At 48.1% G+C, this 25826-nt stretch overlaps 1 protein-coding gene across 27 annotated transcripts in view; it reads left to right on the forward strand.

Moving 5' to 3' along the window:
• Positions 1-25826, forward strand: part of LOC1277253 (protein phosphatase 1 regulatory subunit 12A) — a 78709-nt gene that overhangs the window by 45770 nt on the left and 7113 nt on the right. For 2 of the 27 annotated variants that reach the window (XM_061649073.1, XM_061649076.1), the window contains exons 3-18: positions 3018-3130; positions 3224-3775; positions 3904-3995; positions 4565-5059; positions 6299-6583; positions 7350-7428; positions 8187-8432; positions 8773-8997; positions 9300-9983; positions 10535-10700; positions 11553-12653; positions 13342-13863; positions 13958-14008; positions 24264-24397; positions 24469-24559; positions 24652-24741. In XM_061649073.1, coding sequence (XP_061505057.1) covers positions 3018-3130; positions 3224-3775; positions 3904-3995; positions 4565-5059; positions 6299-6583; positions 7350-7428; positions 8187-8432; positions 8773-8997; positions 9300-9983; positions 10535-10700; positions 11553-12653; positions 13342-13863; positions 13958-14008; positions 24264-24397; positions 24469-24559; positions 24652-24741 — 4926 coding nt within the window. Of the gene's footprint in view, positions 1-3017; positions 3131-3223; positions 3776-3903; positions 3996-4490; positions 5060-6298; positions 6584-7349; positions 7429-8186; positions 8433-8772; positions 8998-9299; positions 9984-10534; positions 10701-11552; positions 12654-13341; positions 13864-13957; positions 14009-19555; positions 19859-23212; positions 24081-24263; positions 24398-24468; positions 24560-24651; positions 24742-25826 lie in introns of those variants that run through there. The other 25 variants (XM_061649082.1, XM_061649084.1, XM_061649095.1 and 22 more) reach the window with 22 other exon arrangements.

The following is a 25826-nucleotide window of genomic DNA, read 5'->3' on the forward strand; positions in this document are numbered from 1 at the left end:
GATCTCCGCTTTTTTTCCGCCCCTTGGGTTTGCTCTCCGAACGAGTCGTTTCTGATCTCTCGCACCCAGGCGAGACAGGCCCCTCTGGGGAGCACGAAAAAAAAATGTCCATCATCTCACGCAACCCCAACGTGTCTCTTGAAGCGTTGGCCTTCGCTCCGAAGCAAAATATCCAACCCAAAGAGTGCCCTTGCACCATCACCACCGGTGGGGCAAATTAAGTCTTTAAGCAACACCTGCTCCAGTTGGCACGAGATGATGACTTGTGGGTTTGTGTGTGGCACATGAACGCTAGAATTGCACACACGAACTCGACTGATTGCGTACGATGGTGGTGAAGCCCTCCCGAATTCCCACCACAGAGAGAGAGAGAAAGACACGCGGGTTTTGCTCTCGGGAAGGAGGGCGACATGTATCCGTTCGGCAGCATGGCGCTTTCCCCGTGGGAATTGAACGTGCCGTATTCATTCAGCAACGACCGTGCAGTTTGTGAGACCACTGAAACGTGCTGCACATTGCAATCGGCGTTTAATCGGCATGTGCAACAAGTGTAGGAGTGTTTTTTGCAATTTTGTTTTTAATTCGATTCTTCCCCGCTTTTTGTACGGCGATTGGAACGAGTTCTGCGTACTAAATACATATATTTATAGAAGTAATATCACTCTTGATTTGCACCTTACTTCTGCAGCTTTTGAATGATCGCAACCTTTCTCAACATAAACATTTATATTTATCGTAACAATAATAGCAACCTGTCGCAAGCGGTATCTATCTCCCATGTCGTACGTCAAAACGTGTTATGCGCCGAAAGTAGCAACCTTCTCGTGCAGTTTCTCTGTGTGTGTGTGTGTGTGTGTGTGTGTGTGCGCGTTTTTTTTGCATCCATCTCTTCGCTCCCTGCCTCTCGCGGACAGCTTGAGGGAGCCTTCTCCGGTTGTCCTTGCCAGCACCTTATGGGGCAATTAAAACGTGTCCGAAAAAGCGTCGTTAACAACTGCGATCAAATGAACATTTTTATTGAACGCGTGCTGGCTGGCAGGGCTCGTATGTTTTTCGAAAGAGAAGAGAGACAGTTGTATAGACCGCGATCACCGCTGCAAGTGCGTGTTTTGATTTATTCTTTTTCCCATTTTTTTTACATCGCTGCACAGATCAGATCCGAGACTCCCGCGGGAGCTGGAATGATGAAAATCCGCTTTTAAATTTAACGATCGGATACAACACTATAAAACGGATTTTTTTTTCTCGCCAGGGCTGTATTTATTTTTCGGCGCGCCAAGAATGTAAAGTGTTAGTTATAATTGTATTAAAAAAATGGAAACTATACGAACTTGGTTTCGGTTGAAAAGCTACTTCCCCTAGGGTAGAAACCCCTTTCAAGAAGCTTCCTTCTGGGACGCGTTTTTCATGTCCAAGAATTGTGTCTTCCCTATGTAGTTTGCCAGCGAAATACCCCGCACGGTGCAAAAGGCCATCTCCGTACGGTCCTCCGCAACACAGTCGCAATAATAATGGTGTTTCCCGTGGCCGTGTGTCTGGCGACCACTGTCGCGCACCGGCCGCGCACCGACCGATTGACGTCAGAGAGAGAATTTCCAAGGTTTTCTGTTGAGATTGGGGAGGAAAAAATAAAAGGAATAAAAGCATCGTCGGTCGTTCCGCCGGTGGCGCGTGCGCAGGGTGCTGGCTTCAACGGCTTCGGTCCTGTCTATTTTAACCCTCGTATCTCTCTCTCTCTCTCATCTCGTGGAGTCGTCGGCCCTGCTGCCACAACAGCAACTCTGACAGCAGCTTCCACTCTCTCCCCCCCCCCCTCGCATGCCGGCTTGATTTTCGCTTCCCGATAGTGAATTTAAGCACCAACCATTTTGCGCCCGTTTATGCGATTAGAGAACAGCGGGGCAAACATCACACGCGTGTGTGTGTTCAAGATCATTTTGTACTGATCGACAGCAGCTGCCGGCAGATCTCCACCCAGGGGGGGTGGGTGGTGTTGAATGTTGAATGTGAGGGCAGTAAAAAGTTTGTATATTTCGACAGTAGGCACCTCTTTCCTCTCCCTTCCCACTTTAATCTGCGTCACACTTAGGTCCTAGGGGATACGGTTTTAGACGACATGGAAATTTCATAATTTCTCCACACGAAATTACAATTAACCTTGACGGCGCGCCCTGGCTCGCCGTAACCGGTTGTAAAACGTCCATCAACATCCTGTGTATAACAGTGGGGCAACAAAGTGGCTGCAGGCGTCTAGGGATAGAGGTAGCGGACCATTCGATTGGTACATTTTGTCTGCTGCCAGAAGCTTTGAGTGTTCAATGTAATGCACCAAACTAGGGATGTGCTCTTTGGAGCACACCCACGACTCCGATCCGGCTTGGGCTATTGTTAGTCCGATACCGACTCCGGCAAAAAAACCGAACCACTAGTTCCGCCCGGAGTCGTTTGGAAACGTCCGTAATCGTCCGGAGCCGTCCGGAGTTACCTGGAGTCGTTTGGAGTCGTCACAGGAGCCGTCCGATGCAATGTGCTTGTAATCAGGCACTTCATTTCGTTCGAAGACCGACTCCGGACAACTCTAACTCCAACCGATTCCGGACGACTTCAACCGACTCCGAACGACTCCGACTCCAAACGCATCCGGACTACTCCGCGGAGTTCCGGACAATTCCAAACGACTGCGGATAATCCTGGCCGGAACTAACTTTCGGATTCGGTTTGAAAATGATCGGAGTCGTATCGGAGTCGACTCCGGATTTTTGCCAGCTTTACCCATCACTACATCAAACATAATTGATTTTCACAGGGCAAATGGGAATCGTTGGGGTGCTGGAAGTTGGTGGATAGTTATACAGTACTTCTATTCTTAGCAGCGATTTTTAAGACCTGGTAGACACATGTGTGTTTCTCTTTACACTGAGTAGACAAAACAAATCAACAACAATGTGTGCCAATAAACACGCATAACTAATATAATTTCTCTCATTTCTCTCCCACCATCCGTTTCATGGTTTCAGGCGTGCATCGATGACAATCTGGACATGGTGGAGTTTCTCGTACAGAAAGGTGCCGACGTCAACCGGAAGGACAACGAAGGCTGGACACCGTTGCATGCCACAGCATCATGCGGGTAAACGAAGACCGATCGAACTAGTCGTTCGGTTCCACAAACCCAAATCCAAAGAATACAATTCTAACGCTACGTTTGCTTGTTTTGTTGCAGCTTTCTTAGTATAGCACGCTATCTGATAGAGAACGGTGCCGACCTGGCGTCGATCAACAGCGATGGCGAGCTGGCGGTCGATCTCGCCAACTCGGACGCGATGGAGGACCTGATCCAGCACCACCTGGACGAGCAGGGCATCGACTGCGAGGAGGCGCGCCAGGCGGAGGAGCGCATCATGCTGAGCGACGCGACCAAGTGGCTCCGCACGGACAGCCCGGACTGTGATAAGGCGCACCCGAAGACGGGCGCCACCGCGATACATGTCGCCGCCGCCAAGGGCTACATCGGCGTGCTGAAGCTGCTGCTCGAGGGCCGGGGCGACATCGACCGGCAGGACGTGGACGGCTGGACGCCGCTGCACGCGGCCGCCTACTGGGGCCAGAAGGAAGCCACACAGATGCTGCTGAACGCGAGCGCCGACATCGACGTGCAGAACTACAGCGGCCAGCTGGCGATCGACATTGCCCAGGACGATATCGTGCCTTTGCTGAAGGATGCCCGCAAGAACGGGAAGCGCACGAAGCGCAGACCACCTAGTCACGGAAATAGGTACGGTGGGGTTCTCGGATAGGCGCGCGTTTGCGAACGCGTACCTCATTTTGCGCCTGTGGCCTAATGTTTGCCTTTCTGTTCCTTTTCCGGTACATTGCACCCGCGTGATGGCGTGATGGTGGTAGGATTACGGACAACTTCGAAAATAGTACGGAAACGCCGACCAAGGTGATTCGGGTCGAGGTGAAACCGATTGACAGCAATAAGGAGAAGGAAGGTAGGTGTATAGGGCGATCAGATCAGCCGCGCCGTGTAACCACACATCCCGCGTGCCCCTCGGTGGCATACCCCACTTCCCTTGCACACATGGTTTCGTGCGCGTCCCATCCCGCATTCCCGTTCATTTCCCCCCGTGTCCAAGCGGTCATTCGTTTTTGTCCATTGTCGATGGGGGTCAATTGAGTTGGCAAAGGCGATTGACTAATTGGATATCTGGAACGGAGAGGCTATTCGAGACACGAAAAAAACACTGCTGGCTTTTATCATACCGGCCCGGTGCCCCGTTGGATCACCCGCTCCCTTTGTTTGCGCTATGTGTCGCTTTGTGTTTTGGTTTTTGGACCAACGAAATCCAAATTAGAGTCACATGAGTTGACTGTTCGGTGTCCGTATTTGGGGGGTTTTCTTTTTCTTTCGCCTTTCGTTTTCGCACATCCATATCTCGCCGGTATCACGATTGAGTTTCCGCTATGTAAAAGTGTATCTTGTTAAGTCAATATGATTCCCTTCAATACAACCTCCCACAATCACGCGCCCGCTGGACCCTTGGGTGTGGATGCTACCCAGCTGGTGGATCCGTCGCCGTCGACTACGGCGACGACGACGATGGCGGGGAAAATGTTGCCGAAGCGCTTCCGGAATCCCCGCAAGTTGCAGGAGACCAAGAAGAAGAAGAAGCAGCAGATGAAAAAGATGAAGAGGAGGATGAGGAGACGATGGATGATACGGTAGACGAGGCGCTGGAAGAGGAAGAGGAGGTAGAGGAGGAGGAAGTGGAAGAGGAAGAGGAAGAAGAGGAGGAAGACGCAGAGGAAGAAGAGGAGCAACAAGAGCACGTCAGTGCGCAAGCGAGCCGTCCAGGCGAGGACGTAACCGATTCGTCCATCGGTAGCGTGCCGTACCAGCAAGTTCTTCCTTCACCCGCACAAATCAACCAAACAAAGGGTGCCGAAAGCGAGGAAGAGGAAGAGGAGGAAGAAGAGGAAAATGGCAGCGTATCGTCGGAACCGTACTCCTCCTCGAATCCGTCCGCCGATAGTAGTATGACCGAGTCCGAAACAGGTACAGCCAGCCAAACTGCGGACCATCCACTCCGCTGGTGGAATACAACCTTCCCCACTTGCCCTTATTGTGGCTGCGTGTGTGTGTGTGTTGGATTCCACCAACCGGATGTGATTGTGTGTGTGTGTGCGTGAAAGAGAAAAATATTCGCTCGCCATTCTGTAACGGTCGTGCAGCATACTCCCTACAGAACACGCTACTAGCGTTGGAGGGAGTTTGTTTGACCTCTGGCCTGTGTTGTTTTTTCTATGCAAGTGCTCGCTCTGTTTGATTACCTTTAATTTGAGACGTTTAATTTGAGTTGGTTAATTGACGACGTATGGTTTGGTTCGCTCGGTTTCCGTCGTTTTGTTTACTTGTGACTGTCGTGTGTTACAATGCGTTACACATGCGTTACAATTCCGCACACGATTCACAGATCCGAAAAGATGTTTGCGAAAAGGATTGTTTAGTGGGAATAACGATTTGGAGCGACTGTACGACATATCGGTACAATAAGAAACTCTATATTACGCAGTAAAATTTTAAAAATAGTAGATAAAAACATAAGCTTTTAAGTGCTCATCAAAGCTCTCAAAAGGGATAAGATTGCACCGTACGACGTGTGTCACTATTCCCAGATCATACGCTTTTCTGGTCTGTGATGAATGTGAGGTGTGTTTGGCTGCTAGGCATGTTGAAAATGCACGTGCTATTTTGTGTAGAATTAATGCTTTATTTCCATTTTACTAGTTTTGCTTGAAATAGTAACCATCTTGTCCGTGAAGTCCGCCGAACTACTAGCAGCATTCCTTGCACTTGGATTGGTCTTTAATTATAATTGTTATTAGTTGATTTAAAAAAAATCATTCCACATCAACGCAATTGGCAATCTGTTCCAAAAGACAGACTTTTATGAATCGATCCACAAAGGATGCTTTCGAACCTTTTGTAGTTTTACCGCGTGCTGTATGGTTGTTGTTAATGCTAATCAACTAACCAACGTTACTGCAACGTGTGCTGTTTTGGGCCTGCAACGCACTATTCTGCTGCCGTTCCATAATGTTCTTACACGTTTCGTCTTCTTTCTTCTTCTTCTATTGTAATATCTAAAACCTCCCGTTCCTAACCGACTTGTGCTCACACTGCTGCCTGTGTATCGTGATATCTCGAACACCAACGTGATCGTTCGGTGCGATGTGCTTCTCACAACGGTGGCCTGTCTGTGGTATTGGCTGTGCTTTAACCATCGACGAACAGACGAACTGTTGCCACGGCCCGTTCCAATCATCTCGCGACCGACGCCGGTTCCACTGACCACACAAATTGTAGCGCCGAAGCCACGTGTAACGGAGCCGCCGGTACCGTCGAACAATGCCGCTCCAGCGATCGCTAACAATCCAGCGGCTCCACCAACGGCACCGTGGCGCCGTGCGCGTGCCGTACCGACGCCTGTGCCGCGCCACTTCTACGAGGAAGCACAGCAACCGCCGGCCGATGATGTCGTCGACTACGCTAACCTCGTTTTCACGTCCAAGCGCAACCGTAATGTTCTGTTCTTCTGTTCTGTTGTTTCTTACTGTTCTGTTCATGTGCTGCTTTTGTTTGCTATTTCGTATCGTTTCCTGTTCAGTGCTGTATTTTTTGCTCACGTTCAATATCTCATAATCGCTCATATAATCCTTCGTCGCAAGCTCCTTCATGTCGCTCACGGTGTGCTCCTGTGACGAAGCACCTCTACCTCATCGACCTTCCTGTACTTATGCGCATATTTTCACATTGTACGATCAATCGCCTCGTTCTGTTACTGCTGATGCTGCCGTTTTTGTCGCCATTTGTGTATAGTTTTCCTAAGCATATTCGCAAGCATATTTCAAACCTTAATTTGCAAGAAGCAAAAACTAGATGGTGCAATGTATCCATCATGAAAGATGCATTGGCCACACCCTTATGCTTCCCATTGCTCTCATCTTCACGCTAATAGTATGGAAAATTCGAAAAATAAAGTTCAAATATTCGCGACTGCGTTGCGCCAGTTCTGCCATCTTTCGGTATCTTTGTTCGCACAGTTGAAAAATCTACCAAATAAAAAAAACTGCTAGTTGATTTGGTTCATCTTTATAAAAAGCCCACTACACACAACCAAAAAAAAAAGAACATCCATTAGCTTTAATTTCGAGCCTTTGAAGAGTTTTGTTTTTGTTATTGAGCAATTTTCTAAATAAGCATATGTGTTTACTCTCTTTCTTTCTTGTTGTAATTTTCATTCCTTCCTGCCTTCCCTGGCCGCCTCGTCGCGCTACGAAACCAGTAGTTTCGGAAAAGGAAAATAAACCAACCGAACCGGATGTGATACTGAGGAGAACCCAGAGCTTCGAGAGTGACGAAAAGTGAGTATTGCGCACCGTTCTGTGGAACCGTTTTGGGGTTTCTCTTCTATTGCTGTGTGTATGTGTTTGTGTACCGTGTGCGTGTGTTTTTCTTTAATTTTATTATTATTTTGTTTAAATATTGGTTGCTGATATGGTTTTTTTCCCCGCGTTTAGTTGGACCGTACAGATTTATTTGCGTTAAAGATTTTTATATTGATATTCGCATTTTACGTTTAAAGTTTAAAACCTCATTAACTGCTTTGCATGTTTCATTGCTCCAGTAATGTATAAAACAAGATTAAAACTGAAATTAAACGCAATCGAATCATGCACACAGGACAAGGACATGTTTCTTCGTAATTGTTTTACGTTGTTTTAAAAATCCGTTTAATTCTTCTTATTAATGGCTTGTGTTTTCTAATTGTTTATTAACTCCCACTACCTTATCTCGGCACACCACTACTACCTGTGTGTATCATGGACATATACTTCTTCAACGGCACCTTTCCTGATGTTGAATACTTACAAACTACAACACAAAAACCCTAAAATACTACCGCATATATGGCCGGTTATTGTTTTTTGCACAACATCATCCAACATTTGCACTACACGACGCGGCCTACATACTACATACTACGTCATTACACTTGCAACATGTAACCACACACTGTCCTTCCCTTTCCTCGTACACGTACTCGTGACCAACACATTTGCTAAACATGGCCGCAAATTATGTGCGCGTGTGTGTGTGTGTGTGCAATGGCCCTATACAGGTTCTACCAGCGGTATGCCGAGCTGCGAGCACGAATACAGGCTAACTCATGCCCCCACACGATCCTACCATCGACGCCTATTAACACTAAAACCAGTACCGCCTCGAACAACAACAACAACAGCAGCAACAACAACAACAATAACAATAGTACTACCACTACCACTACGGCGACGACGCCTGCATCGAACATTTCGTCGTATCTGGTGCAGCGGTCCGCCTCACTGAAGGATCATCGGACACTAAGGTAACACAAGAGCAATTATTCTGTACTCCATTTTGCGTTTTTTTGTTCCTTTTACCAAAAAAAAAAGAAGCAAGAAAACTCCTCTCCCTCTCTCTTTCACTATCTCCCTTCATGTCTCTGTAAGCACCTGTATCTATACCACGCCATTATTCATTGCTTTGTAAGATTTGCTCCAGCCTGGTTATGCTGTTTTCTTCTCGGTTTTGTGGAATGATACTGATGTTTTACTTACCTACACTTACCGCTTACCTGTATTGTTCAACACAAGTTTTCTGTGCCGCGACATACTGCAACTGAGATGAACTAATGATTCTCCGTTTCACTCGTTTTTGTTTTGTAGGAAAACAACAAGCAATTTGGTCCTGGGAAGCACGACCACATCACCGTCATCGGCGACCGGACCGGCGTCCGGCGCAACCACCAACCTCGTGCCTCCAGCAGCAACCGGTACGGGTGCAGCGAACAACACAACGGGCAGCACCACGGGCAGCTCCGGTGCCGTCTCGCCACCGACCAGTCCGTCCGGAACGCCGACGACAACGCCCACTGCCGGACAGATCAGAAGGTAAGGAAGAGAGCCGGTTGGGAATGTTAGTTTTGGCCGTCGTGCCAGGCGGTGCGGGTTTTGGGTTCTTTCAATCAGGTAGTCTTCCCGTGTGAGCTGAAGAAGCTCAATGGTATCTTCATTGAATCGCGCGAACGCTCCCATCTTCATCAGTGTGTGTAATATTTTATTTCACAAATATTTTCATGCTCCACTTCACTCGTGTCGACTCGTGTGTGTGTGTATGTTGCCATTTCGAAACTCGTTCCCCATACCACACCGTGTACGGGCGCGTATCGACACCATCGTCACCAATCTTGCAGCTCCATACCCACACCAATCACCCTCAACAGCCACAAGAATACCACCATGAGCAACAACACTGATAACAGTAGCAGCACCACCACCACCACACCGTTCGGTGATCGCTACCGGAAGCGGTACGAGGATCAACCGGAGACGGTGCGCAAACCCTCGGCAACGAATAGCACGGTTGCGAATGATCATACCTCATCCACCACCACATCCGCTCCCGAGGCGGCCGATCACACGGCGCACGAGACCACGCTCACACCGGCCACCGGGCCCGAAACGAACAAGAACCACAGCCTGTTCGAACTCAACCGCAAATACATTGAGCAGGCGCAGAAGACGAAGATCAATAATGAGCGCAATAAATTTCTCTCCTCACTCAACGAGAAGAGACAACAGCAGCTTCAGGAGCAGCAGCAGCAGCAGGAGCAACAGCAGCAACGACGTCAGCAACCAGCCGAACAGCCGAGGGGTGGTGGACGGTACGATGGCAGACCAGGCAAGCCGGAAGCGTCACAAGAGGAGGCGTCGTTCGAGGAACCGGCGGCAGTGAAGTTAATCATGCCATCGTACACCGCAGCTCCGGCTCCAACAGCGGTGCTGGAACAGCAGCCACCCGCGGGAACAACGCCGGTGACGACCAGCCCCTCGTCGAACAAGCTGTCGCCTGGAAATATTTTCAAAAACTTTTTCAAGTAATGTTCACAAAGCGAGCGAATGGTGGCTCCGTTGTTTTTTGCAAGTGTTGTCCTAATCCGCATTATTGTGTGCATTACGCGTGTGTTTGATGATAGTGACTTCAAGAGAGTCTTCGATGAGGGGTGTTCAATCAAATGTTTATTTGTCTCTTGTTTAACTCTGCTGTTGTTTTTCACTGATTTGCCTAGAATGTTGTCGAATTTTCAGAACGATGACGGTTCTGTGTCCCCGCATGTGCTGTACCGAATGTACGAATAACACCCCCCGTTTGCCAGCGTGAAGATTTGCTCTACTTGTAGTTCGCGATCCTGAAATAACACCTTTCCTAACACCGTACAGAAACAGTCATACATATTGACATTCCACACGATCTGGAAAACCAACACACCCCGTCCATCATTTTCTTCGCCTGAGCTTTTTCATTAAAACCTTAGTCATTTTTTGTGTGTCGAGATTGATGTAAATAACTAATGTCGTTTTCGCGTGTATGTTCAAAACCATCCATATAATTTAACATCTGTGTTTGCATTTTAAACCATTATTGCAGATCATTTGTACCACCGACGCGGGACGAAGAGAGCGAAACGCAACGCAAGGCCCATGCCAAGCGCGTCCGGGAGACGCGCCGCTCGACCCAGGGCGTCACGCTGGACGAGATCAAGAGTGCCGAGCAGCTGGTCAAGAAGAAGAACGCTACCGGAACGGGCAACGAAGTAAGTGTAATGCGTAAGCGCTGTGCGTTGCGCATCGAGCAACAGGAGCAGCATCTGGGGGGTGGAAATAGAAAACGGGTGTGCATTAGGTGCCACCCGGACGTATCGTTAGGCTTATCGGAATGAAAAACACGCAACCATCGGGAGGGTTGTCAGTTGTTTAGGGGCTTATGCTTGAGATTGTTTGCATTTTTGGGTTTGAATTGAAAATGAATTAACTTAAAACCGATTGTGCTGTGGGTAAGTAATATTTTGTAACAAAAGCATCAATAGTTTTATGATTTTTTTTTATTATTATTATTATTACTGTGTGACAAATTGTTTGACGAAGGCTTTTGTTCGAGGTTTTACATTTTGTTCGCTTCTGTTTGTTGTTTTCTTTTTTTTGTTTTGTTATTAATGATATCGGTTGCGGTGATTACTTGGTAAAAAAAAATCATTCCAGAATCATGGTGTTTTATGTTTAAACAAAAAGGATCTAAATCAAAAAAGGCTATGTTAGCTTTTTCCCATACTATTTTACATTTCGCTAGAAGAATGTTTGGCGAATATCGTAACGTTTTGGGGGTACATGAAAGCAAGATTGAAGATTGCGAAGCACAGAGGGGCATACTGAACACGCTTTGGAACGCTTTTCGAACGGCACGCATAGAAACATTGAGACGATCGTCCCACCTGCACATTCATGATAAAGCATCTTGCTGTGGTGTTTCTCGTTTAAGTTGAAAACAAAAATTGAACACATTTCGATCGAAAGGCAAGCAATTTTAGGCAGTATTAAGCGCGTTGGATTCATGATCATGAATGTACATATCTTTAAACCGATCCTATATTAACCTCTGACATTAACAGAACGACACAATGGCACCCGCGACTGCGACAGCAACGACAACAACCACGACAACGCCATCATCACCATCCTCATTATCATCCACTGCATCACCCTCATTTACCAACGATCGTGTGCCGGCGGTCGGCAGCACTGGCGACCAGCAGCAGCAGCAGCAAGGCAGCAATCACGTAACGGAAGCATCCGCAGCACATGATGCGACCAGCGGCGGCGTTGGTGGTGGGTCGACGAAGGTGGAAGAAATCGCCGTGGCGGCTAGTTTCACGCTAGCCGCACCGGGATCGTCACTCGATGACGGTGGCGACGGTGGCGGAGGTGGTGGAGGAGGAGGAGGCCACCGAAGGCACCGTCGCAGTGTGGCCGGCATGGACGAGGAGGAGGAGGATGACAGCAAGGTGACGGTGTCGTATACGATCAGTGCCCCGGTACGGCAGAGCTCGCCCAGCCCGAGGGCGGTGGCGTCGGCGGTGGCAGTGAGCAACTCCAAAGAAAGTGCCGATCCACTGGATGGAACCGGCGCTGGCGATGTTCCTGCCGTAACGGCAACGTTCCACGTGCCAGCAGCCGCGAGCGAGCCGATGGTGGCGACCTCGGCCACCATCCGAACGTCGTCCGGCGCAGCGGGTGGTGTCGTGAGTAATAGTGATAGTAATACCACCACCACCACCACCACCACCAACACCTCCAACAACAACAACACCAGTGCATCCTCTAATACCAACCACAACACAGCCGCCACCACCTACACTAAACGTTCACTGTTCGATATCGATAACGCGAACTCACTAACACTGGCCGAGAAGCTGCGCCACGAGGCGAACAAGTACGCGATCGCGGCCGTGGCGGACGGCGACCTGGACAGCCACCTGGTGGCCCGGGTCCCCGCCAGCAACAGTGGCACTACTAACAGTGGTGGCGGCGGCGGCGGCGAAAGCAACAGCACCAGCACGAACGCACCTGCGGACAATAGTGCAGCGAGTGCTGGTGCCGCCGTGCCGCCATCGCCAACACTGCGGAAGGCGGAACCGGCCACAACGACCACCACCGGTGTCACGGCCGAACGAAGGCCCTCGTGGCGGTTGAAGGTGGACGGTGGCAGCAAGGTAAGGACCGTTGTGTGTAACTTGGGGCTTGCCGTTTGCAACCAGAATGCAACAATAATCTTGCACATGGGACGGGTGGGGTTCATGATGCTTTGTACTACTACACTGCCGCATGGGTATTGCTATGGAATGGAGTGGAGGGGAAACTCCCTCATTGGGAGTTAGTAACGTGTGTGCGTGATGTGAATTGTTTTTTTTTTCTTGCGCGGGAATTTAAAGAGTGTTTTTATTTGTTTATGAAATTGGAGGCATGCAACTAAATATATTATGTTTTGCTTTTGGTTTTGATAGCGTTAATAGTTAATAGTGATCACTGTTTGTTATTAAAATATTCGCGGATAATTGTTATCAACATATATCTATTTAATACAGACGTTTCATTGCGTCCAGAGTTAACTATCGTCAAGCTCAATGTTTTGTACCCATTACCAATGTAATACCAATTTATACACCTCTTGTGTTCGATAGTATTTTAGCTAGTTACTACTTTAAGATAATTTCAATGTCTTTCTTAAACATGTACTTGTTACAATCAAACCAAGACCCACTCACACACACACAGACAACAACTCACCAAACTGGAGAACCGTTGCGAGAGGACGTACTAAGCGAAAAAACACCTTCCACGAACGCCCACCAGTTGCGCACACAATTTAACACCCTTCTGCTGCCCGTTCTGTGCTTGCAGTTCAAACTGGAAGATGCGTCCACACCGAATGCCGCCACACAGTCATCGTCGGTAGCGAGCGGCGGTTCCGTGTACGAACCGTCCGGCCCGGCTAATCAGGCACCAGAGCACGGTTTGACTACTACTAAGCTCACCTCCTCGTCGGCCCTGGCCCAACGAAGGGCGCATCAGCAGAATGGTGACAGCAGCAGTACCGCCACCACCGGGACGACCTCCTCCAGTGTTGCCAGCTCGCGGCCCCTATCGGCACCGGCGTCCGGGCTTGCCGCCGGCGAGCAGTACAACCGTGTGCCGGGCAGCGCCGCCACTGCGGCCGGTGAGCAGCAGACCGGTGCTGCCGCCACGGACCCCAACAGTCCGCTGCACCATCTCCGGCGGCCACCGAAGTCGGCGGGCGAAGAGAACAAGGAGAACGACAAGGAGAACGATAGCCGCAGCACGGCCCAAGCCACGCAGGCGGTCATACAGCGGCGCCGGCGTCAGAAGCGTCGTTCGACCGGCGTCGTTTCCGTCGGCATGGAGGTAAGTGGGTCGCTGCATCGCGTGTGGCTGCGTTTGGTGTGGAACATTAATTGCTTTAACAACGTTTTGTTTGTTTTCTGTGCTTTTTTTGCAGGATCTTGATCCCGATCGGCAAGATTCTCCGGTCGATGGTGATGAAAAAGAGGTAAGTAGTAAAAAAAATAAGGCTACTTCTTTAAATTATGCTTAGGAAATAGAGCAAACTCATTAGGAAATATTGTTTCTATGATTATTATTAAGCAGTTTCTTTTCAAATAACGTATTTCGTGAATTACAGGCGATTAAGAAACAGCTAACGAATTTACACTTTTTCTCTCTAGTAAATTTTAGTTGTTTTTTTTTTGCAATAAAAACTCACCGACAGACGTGTGAACGAAGACAGACAGACGCCAATATTTTCCTAACATATGTAACCCGCTCGGCTGCCCGTCTGTCTTCTTTTTTTTGTTGCGCCGCGACATGACAATTCTCTACGACGTCAGCGTGTCTCTCGTAAAGCACCATGCGTCTCCACCAAGACAGTGAAAAGACATCGCGAGTGCTAAAAGCGTGATCACTCGCAGGACTTAGGAACGAAATGCGATTACGCTTTTTGTGCACACCCAAGGACTCACGAAAGGAGAGAACGAGAGAGCGAGAGAGCGAGAGAGCGAGAGATAGAGAGCGAGTTACTGGTACAGGGTGATGATGATAAATTTGCTATAAAAATAGCGCGACATGCTAAATTTCCACTACACACGGACAACCCCGAGTGCGGGCGGGCGATGTACAACGTCGTGGTGTAGCGACTGGCTGAGTGCTTTGTCCTTTTCAGATGCGACAGCTTTAATTTGCCACCTGCCTCTTGGAATTGTGTGATGATGAAATGCATAGACGAGGAGCGAAACAGTTGACGGCGGTGATCGTTTTTGTGGTTTTAATTGGTTGCTTTACTTCGAATGACGATAGCGATGCGCATTCTAAGAAGCTATTTGCGTGCTTGTGAAATCGATCGGGTTAATAGTTTTTTGCCCGCGGGCTTATTCAAATTCAGGTTATTGCGCCCCCTCCTCCCCCTGCTGCGCTCTGATTCGTTCCAGATGAGCGGTAATGAACGAGCGGGGCACGGGTTGGGAAGCTGGCCGAAAAGGCGACAGAGGTTCTTGACCTATGGGTGGACATTTGACGAGACATTTGCAACTCTCGGTGCATGTGTCGTAATTATACATGAACGCCGGGCGCGCGTACGAGAAACGATCGCGCCCTAGCATCGGTTGCGGCTGATACCACCGGCACGGCACGGCGAGACAAGTCGACGGTAGAATAGTGCAATGAACTACGTTTGCTCATCTTTAGCAGACAGCCGCCAGAGCACAGAACACTTTCGCTTGTTTTAGTTTGCGCTTTGGAGGCGCAGTTCTAAATTTGTCTTCCGCTGTGTTTGCTGCGCGACCAGCGGAGGACGCGCGCTCACTGTGCCATTCTATCGTGCCTGGGTGTGTTTGTATGTGGGAGAGCATGAACGGATTTGCAACGGACACACGGACGCGGACGCGCAATAATGTGACCAGCGATCAGTGGCAGTTCTCATGAACACAATGACAGACAAGACTCCTCTTTTTTTTCGAATGGAGCGAATAATTAGTCACCGCATTAGTCAGCAGGCAAGGGGGGAAATTAGCGATGCGACTTATTCAATGTTCTATTTTCAGGTGTAATTGATTCTTATTTTAGCCCAAATCAGCCCAATCGATAGTTGGTTCTGTTCGACCTCGAACCCCTCCCCCCATGCCTGCCTGATCGTTTACACAGCGTGGCATCGTTTGACGATGATTCATGCGCGAGATTACACACGAAAGCAGATTGCCACTTAGTAGTTACTGCGTTAAAGCTGCTGGTGGTGATGGTGGTGGCGGTGGTGGTGGTGGTGGCTTGACGTCAAATGCTCATGCTTCTTTTGGCCTTTGCATTGCATCGTCGTTGGGAGACATTCGCCTTTCATCAGTGTGCTGACAGTGTTGAAAGACGAGCAGCTTCCGTAGCAACCGGATCTCACTCTCTGTCTCCTGCCGGTACCGTTGCGAATCTTTTCCACATCATCCCAACAATGACATATTGGGACACGCTGTGCAAACACCAGTTGTTGGGTGACATTACACCGTCGGCGTAGGATGCTTCGAAGCAGCGGCAGGATAATTGATTGATGAGCTGAAACGATCGCTGACCTTTTTTTTTTTCTTTTTAGCACTGCGGTGGGTCCTGCATGCGTATGAAAAATGATCGACATTCACGCAGCACAGAACAAGATCTTATGGGGGCTGAATGACAAATGCATCCATTTTTTGACCTAGTTTGAGTGTTTAAAGTGCCCTTTAAAAATGTCGTTGCATTTTGACAAAGAAAACAAGATATCAATACTGCAAATTTGATTAGAATTGAATTTAAGTACTGAATTAATGGCTGAACCGTTCGGATCAAAAATGATTTTAATTTATAGTCGACACGGGGCTGGAAGAACCATGAGTGTGTTGTTTTACGTACACGTAAAATATGGAATGAAAATATTTTGCTTTCAAATTCAGCTGACCTTTGGGAACCATGCCATGCCACAATCTCGAATACCGCCGTCATGTGATACACTTTACGATGAAATCAACCTTGCAAGCTAGAGAGAGAGCATGCCTTCCCTTGCTCGCTTCTCTCTCTCTCGCCTTTTCCATGGCAAATGGAGACGCATGGTGGAGCTTAGTTGAAAACCATTCCCTCCTCAACCAAATTAATTGGCTTACGGAAAGCAAAAGGATAGTTTGTGTTCCTTACACACTGCCCGTCGCTTGCGTCCTGCATCCCATCCCGTCCGCCCAGCCCAAAGCGTACGGCCAAACTAATATTAATTGTGCAGCAATATATAGGCAACACGTTGTTTGCTGCAGTTTCACCACGCTGGATGAAAGACACTGGGGGCGCTAAAAATAGTACGGACGAAATGCGTGGTGGTTTGCCTCATAAATACCATGGCACGCGGTGGCACAGGTTGGGCTGGGAGATTCAGGGAAAATCGACCATGTAAGTCGATCGGATTCGAAGGTCTTCTCCGTGTGTGTGTGTGTGTGTGTGTGTGTGTGTGTGTGTGTGTGTGTGTGTGTGTGTGTGTGTGTGTGTGTGTGTGTGTGTGTGTGTGTGTGTGTGTGTGTGTGTGTGTGTGTGTGTGTGTGTGTGTGTGTGTGTGTGCAGCAGTGGTGGGCGTGTGCGTTACATGAGATTAGCCAGACCACCACTTGTTGTGTTGCTGGCGGTTTCGGATTCGAAACGCTTCGTTGGGAAGCAATTGGTTGCGGAAGCAAGCAAACCCCAAGCCCCATGTGAGTCTTTCTTTTCGGTCGTTTCATAGTGGGTTTTTTTTTGTTGATCGTCTAGAAGTAGACACTTCTCGCTATCGTACGACTTTGGCACTTATCCAGGAAGCTACTCATGTCTAGTGGCGGCGGTGGCGGTGGAATCCACTTAAAAATAAAACAGAAATAAAATAATTGAGATAAACAAGACACAATTAATTCAATCATTTTGGCATCGGCCCTCGGTTTTGAGTCTTTTTGACGCGTACCACCACCGTACCCAGCAAAAGAACTGATTTGAGTTAGGTTTTAACACGTCGCACAACCTAAACGTAAATGGTTCCCCAGACGGGACGAGGAGACGACTTCCCCATGATTGATGTGAGTGGTTTCAATCAACGTGTGCACTATTTGGCTTCGTTTGCTCCGTTCCCGAACCAGGAAGCCTTGGACAATGGCGCAACACACAGCTGCAACTGCATGCGTTCGCATGCACCACCACCACATCAACAACAGGCGTGACGACGCATCTAGCTCTCCCTGCAACAGCTATCTTTGCGTTTTCATTCCGCATTGCACGGGCACGGAACGGTTCCTGCCGCCGGTGCATCATTTCTAAATTTACTCCTAGAACGATCTACACGAGACCGACTGCTGCCTGCTCGGTTCGTCGTTGCTTCGTTGGAAACCAGAAGAACGGAAGAAAGGTAACTGTGCTGACTTACCCGTTCAGTTTGAGGGTAAGGAAAAGGGAAAGAGAGGCGAATGGTGAATCCTGCGTCACGTTTGCGGGATGAGGTGTGATGTAGAATGAAGCCAGATTCTTGCAATCCCGCTGGCGCTCGCTGACCGTCCCGTTTCGTGGTGTTGATCTTAATGCCACACCGGAGTTCGGAGTTGTGTGTGAAAAGATTTGTTGCGTTGTATCGTTTAGTTTGAAAGATGCTGCTTTTTTTCAACCTCACAAAAAGATTTGGATCTTCCTCACACACACACGCTCTCTCTTTTTTCCTTTTCGAACGTCGATGTTTATTTGTTCGTTATTGAAATGGTATCACCTGATCGGTTCGATGCACAGATGTGCCTACGCATTACCTTAAGTCATTCGGTATGAGTTTTCGGAATTGTGTGTGTGTGAGGGTAGCAACACCCAACAACCCCGTCGCAATGGCAATGTCCTTGTACGGTTTGACGTAACCGTAGAATTTAAGTCGAACACACATCACTCAGCCCGAATCTACTCAACACCACCCCAACAACACGTCCATCATATATCTTCGAGCGAAGATCGTCCGCCGGTTTACCTTAGCGAGCGTGACGGCGGCAGCACGGGGAAAGATGCTACCGCTGCTGTCGATAATCCTGTCCCTGCTTGTTTGCTTTGCGCGTCACCCCGGCGTTCGGCGACAGGAGCAGCAGCGTGGAAAGGAAGCAGAAGCTGAAAAGTCGTTTGTGACACACAAAACACTTCCACGGACGGATGGGTCCGCGTGCGCGCGAGCGTTCAAAGTGCAGCCACTATTTAGACAGGCAGCAACTTAGGTCCCAACCGCTTTGCCGTTTTTTCTATCGCACCGCTCTAACCTTGACTTCGTTTCGGTCGTCCGTGGTATGCTGTAGGGGTACGTGTTTAATGTTTTGTAAAACAAGACATCTCTCTTCACGACACACACGCACACACACCTAAAACGTCTCCTTCGAAGCGAAACGCTTCAGAACAGAGGGATCTTGTCGGAAGCGCATGAACGAACCTCCTCCTGCACCACCTAGAAGTCTCATTGGATTAGGTTTTTACGAATTTAAAACCATTAATGGTACGCAGTGACCGTGAAGTGTGTGTGTGTGTGTGTGGAGAGGGTGCCGGAGGACACTTCTGGAGATACATGAGACGCGGGAGAAAGGTGCCGTTGCCGGCGGGATCAGCTGGCATTGATGAGCGGTGCAGATGAGAAGAGACACACGACGCGAAGGTTAATGCTGCGTTGTGTCCGGAGAGAACGTGTGATGTGAACGCTTCTTTTACGGTCGAGGCCGGCACACAGGTGTTAATGAGGAGGCATCATGACCGTGTGGATAATTGGGTGCGTCTTTCTTCCCAGGCGATTCTTACATCCTGGATACACTCAAAATAGCATCAGCAGCTCAGCGATGTAATGGAAAATGTCGCAATAGTGCACTAATAAGACGATCTGATTGAAGATTTGTATAATCCAGATTGTTAAAACTATTGAATGGCGTTATCTTCATCTCAGACCTACCGGAGACGAAGTACTCGGATGTGGTAGACTCAAAATATCCGCCCTCGGATCCGAGAGTGCCAGAGCAGATGCTAACACGATCTACTAACAGTAGCTCACGCGCGATCGATATCTCACTCTCTATCTCTGCCGAAATGAGTGGTCCTGTAGCTCTCTTCGGCGTAGGTAACTCTCCGTACACTGAGTTCGGCGCGTTCGGCGCGGCATAAGTTGGGATCTCTACCAGGCGGCGGCAGTCACCGGTCGACTTCGCTTGCATTTGCAGCAACTGTGCCGTGCCGCTGTGTTGCACAGTTTGAACAACTCCGCGCGGTCTCAAAGTCTGTTATCTGCCCGTGCCGGGGCAAGGGTAATCGAAAAGCATAATTTTCGAGCGCTCATTAACCATCTGTGAACCTGTGTGTCTCACTGTATCTTTGTAAAGTGAGTTTACGAGTGATGCAGGGGAGTTCCCAAACACCCTCAAGGTGTCAGGTGTCTGTCTTGCTGGAGAGATAAAAACCTTGACCCGCGTGTTGTTGTTGTTGTTTGATGTTGCGTGCAAAAACAAAAGAACCGCCATCAGGTTTAGTTTCAGAAATGGCAAAACACGACGTGTGAGAGTGCGTGCATGTGTGTGTGTGTGTGTGTGTGTGTTGAGGAGCGGAAAGCTGAGTGTGAAAAAATTGCAATTCCATCATTGAAGCCGCCATGTGTCTCCTCCGTGGAGTAGTTGCAGGTTACTTGCGCGGCGTCAGGTTTTTTTTTCCTCTTCTTTCTTTAATTTGTAACCTTATATGGCCGCCAACTGCACTGATACGATACGATGCCATGATGCGAGATGCCTGCCTGTGAATGATCGGCAGTGCGGCAGTTGTTTCGCTGCCCGCCGTACCAATCACGCGGCTTATACATTCCATAACACACATCAACAGCCCGAAAAAGGGCAAGATCTTGCTCTCTCGCTCCCTGCTTTGATCAACTACAAATCAGGGCCTGCTGATTGGAGCGTTCTATTGCGTGCGGGGGTTGTAAATGAAACGAGAGATACTTGGAGAATCGGGTGGAAATTGTAATTGGACAGCATTTTGGGTTGGAACATCTCACGAAGATTGGATCGTGCAGGAAATTGCTTCACCTTTAACACTGGCAGATGTTTTACGATGTTCAATCAAGGTTGAAGTTTCGCAGATGTGTGGGTCGGATCTTTTTTTTTACTGCTGCAGGTATGGGTAAATATTTACACTACACGCTTGCTTGCTGTGTGGAATCGATTTAAGGCTGAGGCGTATTAAGTTGCGATCGATCACAGGATCAAAGCATCGATTCTTTTGGATGTCCGTAACTCGGAACAAAGCGACCTTGAGTGTGTTGGGGGATTTTCCCATGAGCATGATTATAACACAATTCAGACGAAAAGCCAAATTACGCGTTGGTACAAGTTCTGCGAAATTTGGAATGGACAACACCCACCACCGCTTTAACAGCTTCTCGGTATTTGAACTTGATTTCGTTGATTTATGTCTGCCTGGGAGACTTTTTGTTCTTCTCTGAAAAGTATTTAGGGTGGTTTCCCTGTTTACAAACAAGTGGATTCGGATCGGCTTAATCGTGGAAAAAACGTGAAAACTACGAACGACAGTGCAAATTTAAACACGAGATAGAGAGGGGTTGTCCCTCTTTCTACAGTAGTGAGTCTTACGATCGGTGTGAAAAACTGGGGAGAAAAAAAACTTCCAACCTCCTCTACTATGTTTATTTAAAATGACTGTTTTGGCAACCCACGTGGAGCGTCAATTTGTCAACGAACCGTGTGCTGTGCGCATCTTCATTTACGATGTGTTTTGGGCCGCTTTACCCCACGCCCGATCTCTCTCTTTCTCTAGCGTTCGGCTTATGTGTATGTTTTTGGAAGTGTTTCATCAATCACACTTTACCAGTAATTTGTTTCACTGGGAATGATCAAGTTGGTGACAAATGGACTTTTAATAAGTTTACTCATTTTTTTTAGGGAAATTTTGGAATCTATATGGTGATTTTTGAGAATGTTGGAAAGCTCTTCAGACAATTTCCCGCCCTAAAATGATAATTATTGATAAATGTGTGATCAGTTTCTTAATATTCTTTTTCGAAATTATTAGTTTGAATGAAGAAAGCTGTTGAAGATGATTCAATAACCGTTGTTTGCTTTCGAAAAAATAAATATCAGAACGCGACGCGCACGAAGATCACTTGCTCTCGTGACGACATCTGCCGTTTACCAGAATGTTCCGCTAATTTTGGGTTCCCTTTCGGCTGTCAATGGAAATCATTTGTGAAATGGACTTTTTTTTTCCCCCGTCGCCTAATGGCATGTGTGTTTGCCCGTAACGCACAGCTGATCTCGGATTTCACCATCGATCGATACGACGACGGGTGGAAAAATAGGGAACGACGTGATCTCAGCCTGTTGTAGGTGATGTCATTTCCAAGAAGACAGTCGCTCTGCAAGGGTTTAGTAGCAAAAGCGATTAGTCAAAAAATGCAGTGTATAATTTGTTGCAGCGTTTGTAACATTTTAGATTAAACGGCGTTGAAAATGTCCCACAAATTGTAGGAAATTTCTTAAAAGCATTTAAATGATCATGGAAGTCTTAAAAGGCACTACAAAAACTTGAAGTGAATTCGTTCCGGTGTTTAGAAATCGTTCAAAGTCGTCCCCATTTTAGCGCCTTCCCATCGGTTTGTGTTTCCCATTTGTTTGTCAAACACTGAACCCACTGCAAGCCCGGAATGCATGGCTGCATATTTAGCTGCATTCCGAAAGATTTCCGCTTCCGCATGCCCCGAACGAATGGAAATGGTCGGTGTCGGTACGCTGAAAACTTTCCGAGGACGTCCACGCTCTCCCCTGCCCGTTACGGGGATGTTACTACTGACTGTCGATTTCACTTTTACCCCATACCGCTTAACGGAAAAGAGCATGGAAAATGTAGCGGCAAAAAACGCGAGGTTACACCGACATCGTCAAATGGGGACGTAAAAGTGGAGTCATTTGGAAGAAAAGGGTCGTTTAAGAGATCGATCGGGTTGCGGAGGATCGCCGCTGTGCTAAATATAGCATGCTGTTTGTGCCGAAACCATTGCTCCCGTTGCTGCTGGTCCCCGGTGCTGCTGGTCCGGTAAACAGAAAAGCGTGGAGTGTGGTAGGAATGGCAAATGATGAGGCGGAGGTGTACAACGGAGAGTGTGAAAGAATACCCTCACAACCGCCACCTTCGGGCGTTGGTTTTGTTGGAGAAAAGCGCTCTCTTCCTCCGTGCTATACAGCGGCGCAGTGTGAGGAGTGAGACAGAGTGAAGTTACTCCCCGACCGCTATATTTAAAGAATCGCCGCCCCCGTGCGTTGGTGTCCGGGAAATGGCGAGAATCTGACCGTTCTAATGTAAAGAGAATGTGTGTGTGTCTGGTGCGCATTTGTTTGCTGAGAGAGCGGCACGATGTGGTGGTGGAGATGATCCACTGGCGTTGTCGCATGGGCCATAGTTTATTATTTCTTCCTTCCATCGCTCCAACCACCAAGCAGGGAGGAACAGACGCTTAAAAACGCTTCCTACAACAATAACTCACGGAGGCCGCTGGTGTATCTCTCCCACACACGTGTGTGACGGCGTGTTGTGACGCAAGTAGAGGACAGTGCACTGCTGTTACGCGCGCACATTGATTGATCAGTTCATTTGCATAACGTTGTTTGTGTTATTGTGTTTTATTGTTTCTTTCTTTTAATTTGATTTTCCCCCTCGTTCCGGTGGGGATTAGTTGTCAGTACAGTGAAAAGAAAATCGGCCAGTCTCCCCACACACACACAATGTCGTTCCGTTCGCGATCACGCACGGTTCAGCCGATAGTGACCAGGCGAGCTTCCTCGCTAACGCGCACGATCACACCGTCCGTCAATGGTGGCAGCTCGTCGCTCGCCTCGAGCTATGCCGGCCGCACGTACACGGGTCCTTCCGGTATTGCCGGCAGCAGCTCGTACGGTAGCAGTGGCAGTCCGCTCACGAGCAGTAGCTACAGTGCCGCCGCTTCTTCCTCCCCGTACGGAGCGGGCGTTTCGACGAGCAGCCCTTCCAGCCGGTCGCTGCTCGGATCGACCGGCGGGAGTAGCAGCACGAACGGGACCTACTTCGACTACTCCAACCTGTCGCGCCGTGACTCGTACGGCGGCAGTAGCAGCAGCCTCGCGTACAAATCACCCTACAAGGATAAGGACCGGTACGGGGGCGTGAACAGTTACAGCTCGGCGGCGAGCGGCTCGACCGCGTACAAGGACCGGTACGTCAGCCCGTACACAAGCTACGACAATGGCATTACGACAGCGAGCCTCAGCCTGTCGGGGCTGAAGCGGCACCATCATCTGTCGAGCAATGGACTGTCGGGGTCGAACGCGAGCCTGAACAACAGCTACACACCCTCCTCGTACGGGAGCAGCCTGCACGCGGGATCCCATCACCATAGTGCGGGCGTTGGCCGCAGTCAATCGCTGCGCGACCATGAGCGGCGCAGCCGTAGCAGGACGCGCGCTTCGCAGGCGGCTAGCAGTGCGGCGGCCATGTCGAGCTACCCGTCGAACAGCTCGCTAGCGCGTTCGTACAGTACCACGTCGGTGCAGAGTGAAGGATATGAAGTAAGAAAACACAGGGGGGGGGGGGGTGTTGTGGTTTAGTCGTTTTTTCAATACTTCCTTTGATGAGTTTGCTCTATTTGACATTCTAAACGATGTTCGCGTGTTGTTCATATCAATCTTTTATTTATTTAAATGCTTATTCGATCTCTTTTTCGCTTATTCGCTGTCTTTTTCCATCGCTAGACTGGCTCGGAACGGGGTCGCTCGCGCGTCGGTTCGACGGCCTCCGAGCTGGACACGGCAAACCAGCCGCAGGACTCCACACGAGAAAATGGCGGAGACTGCATCGATTACAAAGCTCTCTATGAACAGGAAAAGTAAGTTTTGTGTGCTTAAATCGCAGACCGAGGTATTCTAAATGTTATGTTTTCGGTTTTTGTCTTTTTAGGGTCGATAATGATAAGCTTAAGATGGCTCTACGGAAGAAAGATGAGGAGGTGGTAACGCTAAAGGCCGCGCTTGATCGATTTACTACAGCGGTAAGGGAACGCGATCGCACTAATGCATTGCTTTAATTTAAAAATTTAATTAATTTTAAAATTCACTAACCATTTGGTTTGTTTTTTTTTAGACCACCAAAAACAACTCACTGTCGGAGCTGGAGAAACGCGAACGGCGCGCCATGGAGCGGAAGATGTCCGAGATGGAGGAAGAGTTGAAGGTAACGCTGAGGGGCGAAGGGAGATATATTGTTTTATTTATTTTTTTCTTCTGTTCGCGATTTCCTCTCCCTCTACTTCCAATTTTCTATTCTTTCCGTTGCGCGAAACGGAACCCCCGTTTGTGTACCGTTGCGTTCGTTCGTTCGTTCGTTCTTTGCCGAATCCCGAACTGAAAGAGATTGCAAACGGGTGGCAAGTCTTGTGTTTTTCCTATTTCTGTTTTGGTTGTACTTTTCTAGTTCTGCATATTCTTTGTTCTACTTTCGTTTTTTCTTCTTCTTTTCCTATCGTTTTCATATTTTGTGTTTAGTAAAACTTGTACCTCCCATTCTGTGTGTGTGTGTTTGTCCCAATTGATTTTGTTCCTTTTATTTTCCTTTCTCTTTATTACTCAAGCCTAACATGCGCACACACTTCTTAGGAGTTTTTTTTTATTTTTATATTAATATTATTATTAAAACACTTTTTATTTAGTTTTGCCTGCCTTTTTTTGCCCTATAATTTCTTCTCGTTTCTTTTGCGCTTTTGCAAAAGCAAAACACTAACACAAGCGCAAACAACACACTCATCATACTGTAGGTTAGGGGAGAAACAACATTCCATAACATGAAATCAGCAGAAAACCCCCCGAACATAACCCACAACAGTACAGTAACAACAAGCAACTACAATGCAAACAACAACATCTATCATACCCGTTCGTTGAACTACATTAACTCATTACTATTAAGTTTGTCGATCTTCGTGTGACAGCTCTAGTCAGCGACGAGCACTTTAACACCACTCTGCTTAACATTCATTAATTAATCGGATGGATTATTTTCTTATATTTTCTATCTTTTGCTAATCAAAGTTTCATTCGCATTTGCGTTAACTTGCTGCGCTGGAAAGATCTGCAGGTGTCACGATCGTTGCAATTTTTGTGTCTGTAAATTTGTTGTTCCGATGTCTCTCACATGTTGTGAATGTGTTTAATTCTGTTGTTGTAATTCAAATTCAAAATTAACTCTAAAAATCATCCAAACATACGGTTAAACATTTGGCAATACAATTTGGCAGTGATTAAGCTGGACAGAACAACACA

Source organism: Anopheles gambiae, chromosome 2 (assembly GCF_943734735.2).
Source record: "Anopheles gambiae chromosome 2, idAnoGambNW_F1_1, whole genome shotgun sequence".
Taxonomy (NCBI): Eukaryota; Metazoa; Arthropoda; class Insecta; order Diptera; family Culicidae; genus Anopheles; species Anopheles gambiae.